Genomic DNA, 12,470 nt, shown 5'->3' on the forward strand with positions numbered 1-12,470 from the left:
GCCTGCTTCTGCCTCCCAAGTGCTGGGAGGCATAAAGACACCACTACTTGGCTTTTAATAACTTCTAATAACCCCATTTAATAACTGACCACTCTCATGGATTCATAGGTGCCATATGACTTTATGTCTTTCCTATGACAATAATTTACCAACAATATTTTCAAGCAGCAATTGTGCCTAATCTTTAAGTATGCTTGAAACCTGGTATCTCCTCAGGAAGTTCTAATCCATGATCTATAGTAGTGAGCCTGACCACAGTCATTTCTCTGGAGGTAGTTTCTTTACAAGTCTCAACATGAGACCAAGTGCCCAGCAAAGACTTAAGTGCATTTATATGCTAATCCTGGTCAGGAAGAGACTGTTCACACTAGGGGAGATCATTAACGTTTCTGGGAGAGTTGGGGAATGGGATAACTTTATCTGTGCTCAGTTGACTGCAGCAACTAGAATTGATACTTGTGGGGTGGATATACATGCTTTATGTTTATGGATAATTGCCCAAAGATGTTAAACTCTTACCGTTTGATGAAGTGGCCCAATCCAAATCGCATGTGCTTTCTATTGAGATATCAGGACAGTAGATTCTTGATACATATGTCCTGAACTGACTCTAGAAGATTCCATTTTTTACTCTTGTTATTTTTGTGCATATGTTGGTATTCTTAAAGAGACTCTACAAACTTATATTTTGATCCTACCACCAATAGGTCTTCTAGAATCATGAATTACTAATAATCTACAAAGAAAGAATTGTTTAGAAACTGTTCAAAAATTTTTAAGCATTCTACATTGAAAGTCCCTCAGTAATTATTGTTGCAGTCATATGCCACTACCAGCCATTTGTTAATAAGCCTAGGGAGAAGTGAAGTCAACTAAAAGTTATATAAAACTACTACAAAGTAACCATGCTACTTGGCTATGCAAGCAAACATTTTGGTGTTGTAACTTCTAAAATTGATTTTTCTAAATCAACATATGCTGTTAAGATATTCTCGTGATATTTTCAAGCAAATGTGTTGTGATTGCCTTCTCACTACATCCCCCCCATTACCCCTGCTCCTTCCATAGCACCCCCAAATACTTTTCCCCTTTTGCTTCCCGTGAGTCCTTTTGCCCACTGCCACTCTCTATTACCTAATATTACCGCTTCTTAATCTCCTTCGAGAATTGTTTTTAGACTTTTATCAACATGTATTTATATACTTCTTGGGTTTTTTTTTTTACCAGAACTTCCAAGAAGACCTAATACCTATACTCCTTAATGTATTTCACAATATAGAAATAGAAGAGGCATTGCCAAATTCCTTTTATGAAGCTACAGTTACTCTGATACCAAAACCGCACAAAGACTCAACCAAGAAAGGGTTTTTTTTTTTAATGAATTCTTCTAGATTCATTGACGCAACTTCTCCAAAGTTCTTAGATCTTCAGAGTATTGAACACCATTGCCAAAAATCCTGGAATTACATCAACTTTATGCTGATAAAAAAAAAAAAACCCACTGGCGTGCCCTCAAGTTTAGCTGGCATATTTCAGGAACCCATAAAAATTCCACCTAAGAGTAGTTATGCTAAACGTTCTCAACTTAGCTTCCACCAAAACCAGTGTTCTGTTGACTAGGCTCTTAAAAACATCATAGTCTCAGAAAAATTGAAAAGTTGTGTAGAAAATTTGTAGAAAGAGCCTTGTTATAATAACTACAATAAAATTGAACTCATGATTAAGGTTAACATTAGCACTGGTGGGTGACCATGTTTCTCAGCTTTCTAACACAGTAACAAGCCTTGTGGTTTTGGAAGCAGTTACCCAAGAATGATTAGCATGGTTGTTTTGGATAGGGCAATGCATCATGGTAGGAAAATTTGATAAAGCTAAGCCAGTCTTTATATGCTTGAGAAACTAAAGAAAGGGTCACACTATCTACTTTGAATACATGACCCACATGACTTGAGAACCTCCCAGTGAGGCTAGCCTCAGGAAGGTTCTACTATCTCTCTTCCAGCATACTATTGCTATGGATCAAGCAAGATGTTGTCATATGACCACAAAGAGCTCTCAAGATCCAAACTATAGAAATTATTCCATATGTTTAGTGAAATTCTGAGGATGACTTTCCTAGGACATCTATTACTTCTAAAAACAACTGGACTTCACATCCTGATTGAATGTAAAATATTGATGTATCTCTTGTAGCCAGGGCCTAGAGTCCAGAGTTGGACAACCACACAGCTGTGGCTATTAATATTAGCCATAGAAATAACAGTGGTAGTAGGAGTGGCCTCAGTTGCTTACACTTTGGCAGACAGTGGTCTAGAACTTCACCTGTGTTTTTAAATTTAATTGGCAAATCAAACGGTTCTACTCCCATATTACTTACTGCAGAGCCTAATGGGGAAAACAAAGAGGGACGTTGAATCAAGCCTGGGGGAACATGTTCAGCATAACCGTGAACACACAGGTTGGTCAGAAAACAAAATATAATAATGTGGGAGAACTCTGGGACAGATCCTTGATGGCAGGCAGATCCTTTGCCTCTGTCATATGGTCAAAATTTTCAGCAGGTCCACTTGCATTATTGTTATAGATATATCTAAACACATAATACATTCAAATTCAGATGCTTTTGTGTATTTGAATTTATATTATTTGAGTAAAAGGAATGCATCGGGGATGCAACTCTTGAGTAAAAGGGAAGCATCAGGTTTGGGAGAATATGATGAACTTGCCCTGACATATGTTGTGTTTCAGATGCTTTATGGTCATCCCAGGGGAAGTGAACAATAGCTGATAGATTTTTGATCCTATAGTCAAGATTTCAAATCTGATATGGTTGGGGCCAAGAGGGTCTTTGGGTCTCACAGTGTCCTAAATTGACTGATATTTGAGTTATATTTACAGGAAAGATTAATTATATCCATTATAGCAAATATATATAGCCAAATTGTAGTAGGTGTTAGTCCTCTCTCTAGTTATCTTTTGAAGACAGTGTTTTGTGACAGAAGCCACAAACAGAGCACACATTGAAGAAGAGAATAAAAATGAGACATGTATTGATCTTTTGTTTTGAATATAATGTTTGGATATTTGGTAAAAGAAGTGGGAGAAGAGCGACTTAGGAGATAGAGCCCAGTGACAAACACAGCTGAAAAGATCCATGGCAAGAGGGAAACCACAAAGCAAAGAAGTAGAAAAGCGTAAGAAAGATGGAAAGACAAGGATGAAGTGTCAGAATGCTGTGTTTGACTTGTTGTAGGGATGGAGAGGCTGTATATCAATTTGAGGATGGTAGGGTGCTACTCTTGAGTAAAAGGGATGCATCAGGTTTGGGAGAATATGATGAACTTGCCCTGACATATGTTGAGTTTCAGATGCTTTATGGTCATCCCAGGGGAAGTGAACAATAGCTGATAGATTTTTGACCCTATAGTCAAGATCTCAAATCTGATATGGTTGGGGCCAAGAGGGTCTTTGGGTCTCACAGTGTCCTAAATTGACTGTAGAATAGATGAGACCAGAGTCTCAGGGATAAGTACCAAATGAGGGATGATCAGATTCTAAGAGGATGCCCAGAAAGACTGATGGTGTCCTTAACATCAGAAGAGGAGAAATGGCAAGAGAGTAGCCAGTGGGGGTGAGTGCCCATGATGGTCAAATGGGGCCATGGAAACTTTTGATAGTTAATTTTTCTTAGAATGAGATATTACTTTGAAAAGTGGGAAGAGCTCTAACTTTCTCAAAAGTGGTGTGAAGGAAAGCGATGCTTTAGACACACTGAGAAGAGAGTAGACAGCAGCAGCGAATGTCCCAGATGGCCACGTGGAGAGATGGAAACATTTGGTAAGAAGTTTTCCTTAAAATGAGATATTACTAAATTTTTCATAACTGCAACCCTGGAATCTGTTATTGCAAGAATAGACATATTTCAAGAAACGTGAAATTAAGCCAAAGGCATGGTGATTTCCATGTCTCACTTTTGGTCCAAGAATGTGGAGAGTTTGTTTGTTTTGTTTCTCCTTCCGAATTTTCCAAAATAAGTCATCGAGCCAAGACTAACTTATTAAATGTCTCACATTTTATTTACATCAGGCATGTTTGAAAATATAATGGTATTAAAATAATATTTAGTGTGATAGGAAAATAAAATGTGTTATAATTCTGGCTACTCGAATTGTGTAGGCAAACTCATGCAAGTTGTCTGCCCACCCTTTTGCTAATCTCCCTTGAGCAAAGCTGCTAGTGTGAGGTGTCTCTGTACTTTACAGGACAGCTTCTGTGCATAAACCTAGCACTTAAAGATGTCAGGGAGAAGGGACCTCCTAGGACTCTGCTTTGCAAACTGTTAAATGAGCATGGAAAACATCAGAGAATCCTCCAAGAAGCAAGAGATGTATTTTGCCAAACCTGTATTTCATTTTTTTTTGTATTTTTGCATAATAGTTGGGGAGGTCTAAATGTGTGTATGGGGGAGTGTGATTCTACTTAAAACATGTCCATGAATACTGCTTTCCACAGACCTCCTTCCTAGTCTAAGCTTCTCTCCTCTTTGCTCACTGCCAAAGTGTGTTTTCGCTGTAGGAAATGTTTCTGAAACAGCATCATTAAATGGCAGGTATAAAAACCATAAAAGAACGATAATAACGGCCAGCAAGCTGTTTCTGTAATTTATGAAGACAAGTTAAAGCACACTATATATTAACAAACAATAGAGTGATTCTTTTGATGCCCATGTAAATAAGCAAGCATATCAAGAAGAAATAGGGCTTTTTAACAGTGGCAGTATTGTGGTACATGTATTTCACAGTTGGCAATTAAATAGATGTGGTAAGTCTCTACCCTTGCCACATGAAAAGACTTGCTGGCAGGGTTCTACAACAAGTCAGGGTGTTCTCATTGGCGTGAAGCCGCTAGAGCAATGGTTCTCAACCTGTGGGTCATGACCCCTTGGGGTTAAATGACCCTTTCACAGCGGTTGTATATCAGATATCCTGCATGCCAGATATTTACATTATGATTCCTCACAGAAGCAAAATTACAGTTATGAAGCAGCAACAAAATAATTTTATGCTTGGGAGTCACCATAGCATGAGGAACTGTATTAAACGGTTTCTGCATTAGGAAGATTGAGAGCCACCGCTCTCGGGCCCCTGTACACCTTAATCTGGTGTTCTGTTTTAGAAACAGCCATTTGAATGGCCCTTGTTGATCAGTCCTGTTCTGGATGTTTGAGCATTACTTTCTTCCAGAACATTTACTGACAGAATCCTTGTGAACAATATCTTCTGAAACTAAGAGGAAATGGGTTAGTTGGTTGTTTGTTTTACTTATTTATAAACTGCTTCTAATTCTTGTACAATCTGAGAACTTTCGTTGCTATTACAAGGTATTAAACAGGCCAAGGTAAGGAAGGTAACCAGCCTGGATGACCTGATATAAAGTGTGTGGGAGTTGATTTCATTTCTCCAACTCTTGACTGTACAGTCTCTGATTCTCTTCCACTGTCGGTCCAATAGCTGAACAGTGGAGAGACCAAGGATATTATGCTTCCTATTTGCAGGCCTTCTTCCCTTCTGTAAGTAGGTGGTGTTGGGGTGGAGCTAGTGGCGTGGGCGGATCTGCTCTGCAGCCCCTGCTCAGCTGATTGGCCTGAGTGGTGTACAGAATTTGCTTCCTACCCCTCTGATTTCCTGGTGTGATGTTGCAAAGAGGGGCTGCTTGTTCATCCTAGCTGGCCAGCTAGCTTAGCCCCAAAATAACCACACAGAAACTTTATTAATTAAATCACTGCTTGGCCCATTAGCTCTAGCTTCTTACTGGATAACTCTTACATCTTAATTTAACCCATTTCTATTAATCTGGGTATCGCCATGTGGCAGTGGCTTAGAGGGTAAAATTCCCAGTGTCTGTCTCTGGTGGATCCACAGTGTATCTCCACCTCTGGCCTTCTTTCTCCCAGCATTCAGTTCTGTCTTCCCTGCCTACCTAAGTTCTGCCCTATCAACAGACCCAAAGCAGTTTCTTTATTAACCAATGAAAGCAACACAAAGACAGAAGGACCTCCTATACCAGTGTGATGGTGGCAAGCTAAGGGACAAGATTTTTATTATTGTTGTTATCCTGTTATTCTATATGAGAGAAATAGTAGGTCCCAGCTGGTTGGTCTAGGGCTCCTCTTCCACACTTGTTACAGCCTTCCAAATCAGGGGTTACTGAGGCCTGTGGTGGATACTCCAGGACTTGCTTTCCTGAACACACAGGCAGTGGTCAAAGTTGTGAGCAAGTCTTGAGATCTGCAATAGAATAAGAAAACCATACAGGAATTGAACAGTATCCATGTTGAATAGCAGTGATAGAGGGAAATGTTGTTTTCTTTGACTTGTGTTATGTTCTTGACTCAAGATTTTGATGAGGTACAGGGTAAATTAACCCTGCCAGATGGAATAATTTGCCTATTTACAATTTTCCTGCTAGGTAGATTCTATATTTGTTCCAAACCTTGTTCCAAAGGTTTATTGTGATAAAAAATAGAATTATATGATATTATAAGAAATTATTATTCTTTGGGAGAAGTTAAGCTACCGTATATATAAAGTGGTTCTGTGCATGCCAATTAAAGCTTTAGAAACTGGTCATATATTCCTGGTCATCTTTCTAAGTGGAATTTTTTTCTTCTTTGCATAAATGATTGCAACCAGAAAGCATATTGGTTTCTAGATTTTTATATATTAAAAATGCAGTATTATCATAAAGAATAAAACTATCCCCAATTCCCCAAGCTTATCAGTACCAGTAGATGTTATTAGGACAGAGGCAGCAGGGAGCAGTGGACTGGCCGTGACGTGGGCATTGTGAAGAAGCTGCTGGATCTTCTTGGTTCAGTGCTTCCATCTGCATGACACTGACTCCTGGGGCCTGGATATGTCACAGCATCAGTCCCTAGACTGAACATGGGTCCAAGTAGTCAGCTCAGCCACCACTTCCTTTGTTGAGTAGAGGATCGGGCAGGCAGTCTGAATACATACAAAAAGAGAGTGACTTACCATCTAGAATATGATTTCTGAACTTCATCTAGACTCTGTTTTCCGATATTTAGACAGTAATTGCAGACAGTCTTCACAGATTGTGACACAAATTTCCTCTACTTCATGTGTCTGAGAACCTTATACCTTATTTTTGTAACACTTGGGGTGAGCGCTACTTCGTTATGAGGCTTAGGAACATACCTGGAGTACCTTTCATCTAGAAGGTCTCTAAAGACTGCTCATGGACTGACAGACAGTACAGGAAGCTGACTTCCAGCTCTCCCAGGGTGGCACGTGATCCTCACCTTTCCTGAGACGAGATGCCGTCGTTCTTACAGCCTGAAGATCATACCAGTTCCTGACCTGTAAAATTCTCCTTTCAGGACCCACCTACTTCAGTTTCCCTTGGCCTGCGAATGGAAGAGATGATCTTCAACTTGGCAGACACGCATCTATTCTTCAACGACCTAGAAGTAAGTCCTGATTGCTTTACACATACTTTGTGGAATATATCTGAAAATGCAGGATGGGTTCTGAAATTATCATTGGATATTGCTCTTTTAAACACGTAATTGGAATACTGAGACAAAGTACTGATAAGGCAATATGTTTTCCTTTTGTGGCATTTATTACATTTTAAAGTTGGATCCTGAATGATTAAAATTTGATGACAAGAATCCCAAGTATCAAGTGTGATTCTTAGAAGCTTTGTAAGCCATTTGTGCAGCTGCCTGTGTTGTCCCTACCCACCTCTTCCTGTGCTTTCCTGTCCAATCTGATTGTTTGGAGCCGGTTTGCTTGGGGCCTTTACTATCTGGGGTGCTAGGACTTCTCATGCCTTCACTGCAGCTGGTTTTATTGGGGGAACATCTCTAAGGAGACTGGCTGACGGGGAAGGGGCGGCAGATGCGACCTTAGCTGCATTCTTAACAAAGGCGGGCATTGTTTTCACCTATCTCCGTTATGACAAAACATGACTAGCATCTGCCGCCTCCCTCCTTCACAAGGACCCTTGTTTATTTAACTCTCAGTGCTAAGCAAGCTTGTGGTAGGGCTGCCAACAGGCATTAATCATCAGGTTGTTGCTTTGCAAGGTTTTATAAACGTATGTTATTTCAGACAGGAGAAGAATCTCAAAGATTGAAATAGAACTTTTACTGATCAAAGTTAATTGGCAGCAATTGGCCTTTAAATATTTCCTGATGTTTCCCTTCTCAAAATCAAGCAAAATGCACCTTATTTAATAGAGGAGCCCAAATCACTTGACAAATGCCAGTGTGTGACAGAATGTATATGCGGTTTCTTCAACATCTGCCCCGTATTTTGATTTCTTTTCATCTGCAATGAAACAACTTGCAGGCGAATCGGCAGCTTCCAGGGCAATAAAGTGATTTAAATGCACTTGATTTTTTTTTTCTCATTCCTGGGAGATATGGTTATTTTTATTTTTACAAGTAAAGTACAATTTTTATTTTTGCATTTGTAAGTGTTTGCTTTCCTCAAGGAAACGACACGGAATTATAATTTTTTTTTATGGGGACATTCTCTCTGAGTGACAAGTTCAGAATTATCTTTATAGAAATTTCATCATCAACACTTATCTTCAAAACTTGCTGCTGACTTGTGGTTGTATTTCACTCTATGAGAAAACGACACAAAAATTCCATATTTTACTTGCCTGTTAACATTCTTTATCCAGACTTCCATTTGTCTCTAAAGACACAGACTAGGTTGATATTTCACGCTTAGTGCAACCTTGTCCTTCTTATTGCTGTCCATCAGTGTTCGTAACATCCATCAGAACTCGAAGAGCAATGCTTTGCAACTGATTGACAATTCTGGCTTGTTGAAAATGTTAAATGGTGTGGCAAAAACTGAGAGGTTAAACAAAGTAATAATTCATGATATAATTTATTATGGTACTTATGAAAGCTTCCAAACTCAGCTTTGATTTAATACAGGCTTATTTTGTTTGTTTAGTTTATATTATTTCCTCTGAAATACAAAGAGAGACAGAAGCGTCACTCAAATATCTTAAATGTACATACTATAGAGATTCTAATTTAAGGAAGTGGGTGAGGAAAAGTTTTAAATGGTCTTTGAAGCGACTGAAATGACATAATCTATTCTTGTATGCATGCTATTTCTTATTAGAAATAAAGAGCAGAAGAGAACAAATATATAATTCAACCACGTATATAAAATGACAGTGGAAATATTTTCAGGCCCCAGACCTGATACAAGTAGCTTTTACGTCATTTTATTCGAAAACAGCATAAATGTAACCACAAAAGTAGCAGTGAAATATTCATTTTGCCTGTCTCGGGAAATTATTTTCTCTAGATTTGTGCGGCATTTTTTAAATAAATTGGTTCTTACACTCTTGCAGCCTTAACTTTTATAAGTTTTTTAATTCAACAAACCTGGTACTGGGTCACTGGAAACACAAGTTTCTTTGACTATAAAGAGTAAAAAATATTGCCTGGCCAACACTCTTAAGAAAACCAAAATTATCTTCTCAGGCAGCAGTAAATGAGCAATGTCTGCTTTCCCACACCCGTTCCAGAGTGTGATGGCAAACGACACAGACATTTCAATATGCTTAGACTATAGAATTTAGCTTTTGACCCTCTGGGACACAAGACAGTTTGAGGAGTTTGACGATCCCTTGTTGGGCACAGAGTACCATACCTGGACTTTGGTCAGTGGCATTTGCCTTTGCTTCCTTCTAAGAGCTTAGCCTTTGACAGCTGCCCCTCTGCACATTCTGTTTAGCTCATATTTGCTTGATAGGCCAAAATGTGGGAACTTCCAGTGATATACCATCAAAGCATATACACAGTGCCTATTAGGGTATGATTTTAAAGATTTAAGGTACGACTTTTAAAGGAGTTCATAAATGTCACCATGAACTCTGAAAAGTAAAGTAGATAATAACACTAGTTAGTCTCTAAAGTCTTGCCACCTCGGTGGCTTTTTGATTTAAAATATCAGAATTCACATTAATCCCACTGATGCATCTGGAAAGTAAATTTAAAAGGAAAAAAATTTGCTCCTCTGTGTCGTTAAAATGGTCTGATGTGTTGAAGAACAAGAAAGATAGGGAGACGTAACTATCATGGGATGCAATAATTTCCCCGGTGGAGACAGGCTGAAATATTAGTTACAAAGCATACCTCTGACTCCCTGCTTCCTACCCTGACAGACACCCCACATATCACTTTACAGAAAGCCCCCACTTGCTATCCGACGATGCTTATATGGAAGTCTTTTTTTTTTTTTTAATGACACTGTGGAACCAGACTGTTTTTCAGCTTTTTTAGCATGGATGACTTTCTAACTGAATAGAGAAAAAAAAATTCTCTTGGGTTTATACTCAAAAGCCATGTGCAAACAGTGACAGCAGTAGTAACGTTGGTTCTAAGCCACACCCAGCTGGTTCCCCTACTAAAGCTCTCCACATTGAAAAGGAAATATTTGGCACAGATGCTTATGTCTAAATCAAAACAAGGTATTCAGTTTGTCTGGCGCTTTCTCTTAGTGTTGTCTAGCGTTCGCTGTCATGGTGGCTGTCACTCTCGTATGTGGTGGTCTTTAGGATTAGGCAGAAACTGTCTTCATGTGCTGCCCATGGAGAGATGAAGGCTGGGAGGATATGGAAACCCTTCCCCATGTCTGTGGAGACAGCACATGAGTTCATTGCCATTCATCCATCAAGTTGGCCTAGTGCGTTGTTTAGTTGGGTGCCCTGGTTGGAATTTTTGTCAGCCTGACTTAAGCCTGAGTTATCAAAGAAGAGGGCACTTAACGGAGACCACACCTTTAGGAGATTAGCCCAAGGGCAAGTCTGTGAGTCATTTTCTTCTTTATGACTGATATATGAGAGCCCAGCTCACTGGAGGTGGTGCCATCCCTGGGCAGGAGGTCCTGGGTTGTAAGGGGCCATGGAGAGCAAGCCAAGAAGCAGCATTCCTCCATGGTCTCTGCTTCAGTTTCTGCTTTGAGTTTCTGTCATGACTTCCCTCAGAGATAGAGTGTGACCTGAAAGGTGTAAGTTATGAGAAATGAACCCTTCCTCCCTCCAAGTTACTTTTGGTCATGGTGTTTATAGCAGCAGTAGAAACCTACCTAAGATAGATGTGACAATCCATCTATCACATTCCTGGTCTACACACGCCGAGCACAAATACTCTGACTCCTGTCTAGATCAGTTTGTCTAGAGTCTGTTTTTTTTTTGGTTTTTTTTTTTTAAATACCTATACTTATAGCCCTTGCTGTCACCCCCATTTTTAAATAAAAGAAAGAAGAGAGGCTCTGGCCTCAGTAGTTCTGGGTTTGACAAATCAAAGGCCCATGTGAGGAACTGGTGGGCAGTGTCTAGAAACACCAGAAGAGACGAAGATTTGTCTTGTAAAGAAATACGTGCGCACATTGGTTTAACTCAGCCTTTAATGCAGTGTAAGCTTTATTATTCTAAAACCCAGGTTAGGTAGCAGTTATCTTAACATATCTTATTTAGACATTTATTTTTATCGTTTTATTTATTTCTTATTTTTATTTTATCTTTTTATTTTTATTTTGTCAGTCATGCTGGTGTTGAATGATTTCAAATGATGCATGCTGTATGGGCCTAGCATGTGCCTCCAAAAACATGAAACACTAAATTCAGAATTCAGAATTTGTGTGTGTTGTTTTAGAATGAAGCGCTGGTTCTTGTTTCCTTCCCCAGCAAGACTGATTGGTCTGGTCCATGTCTCTAGTTAAGAGTAACATAAACCCTCTCAGTTCAGGGGAGGATGTGCTTTGTAATCAACAAACGAGTGTTAACACAATGACTTGTATTGAATTTGTTTTCCATGTTTTACAACTAATGGGCAGCAAGAAGATTTTATTTAATCCATTATTCTAACTAAAATATAATTGTTCTTTTTGTTTTGTTTTATTTTTCAAGACAAGGTTTCTTTGTGTAGCCTTGGCTGTCCTGGAACTTTCTCTCTAGACTAGGCTGAGCTCAAACTCACAGAGATCCACCTGCCTCTATTATCCAAACTCACAGAGATCCACCTGCCTCTATTATCCAAGTGCTGCGATTAAAGGCATGCACTACCAGTGCCAAGCATTATTTTCTTGTTATTATTTATTCATAATTTCTGGTAAGATTTCTATCTTTATTTTGCCTCAAATTTAAAATAGAAATCTAATGCTATACTCAAATGCTTCAATAATTTGATGTTTATAAAAAGAAATTACGAGTCAACATGAAAAGTGGTTTACATAGAGATGTTTCTTAGCCTAAAGATGCAGAGAGCTTGCCTAGCGTGTGTAAGTCCATAGGTTCCAGCCCCTGCACTGGAGAGGGGGAGTGAGATGGAGGGAGGGGCAGGGTGGTAACCTTTGTGTGGGGTGGATGTGAATGGACAAACAGTTGCAATGGTCAGGTGAGAAAACATT

At 39.2% G+C, this 12,470-nt stretch overlaps 1 protein-coding gene across 10 annotated transcripts in view; it reads left to right on the forward strand.

Annotated features, from left to right (window-relative positions):
• Eya1 (EYA transcriptional coactivator and phosphatase 1) overlaps nucleotides 1–12,470 on the forward strand; it is a 144,270-nt gene that overhangs the window by 95,124 nt on the left and 36,676 nt on the right. For all 10 annotated transcript variants that reach the window (XM_013351920.2, XM_005361874.3, XM_013351919.2 and 7 more), the window contains one exon: nucleotides 7,403–7,492. In XM_013351920.2, the coding sequence (XP_013207374.1) occupies nucleotides 7,403–7,492 (90 nt within the window). The remainder of the gene's footprint in view (nucleotides 1–7,402; nucleotides 7,493–12,470) is intronic.

The sequence above is a fragment of the Microtus ochrogaster genome, linkage group LG5 (genome assembly GCF_000317375.1).
Source record: "Microtus ochrogaster isolate Prairie Vole_2 linkage group LG5, MicOch1.0, whole genome shotgun sequence".
NCBI classification, from domain to species: domain Eukaryota; kingdom Metazoa; phylum Chordata; class Mammalia; order Rodentia; family Cricetidae; genus Microtus; species Microtus ochrogaster.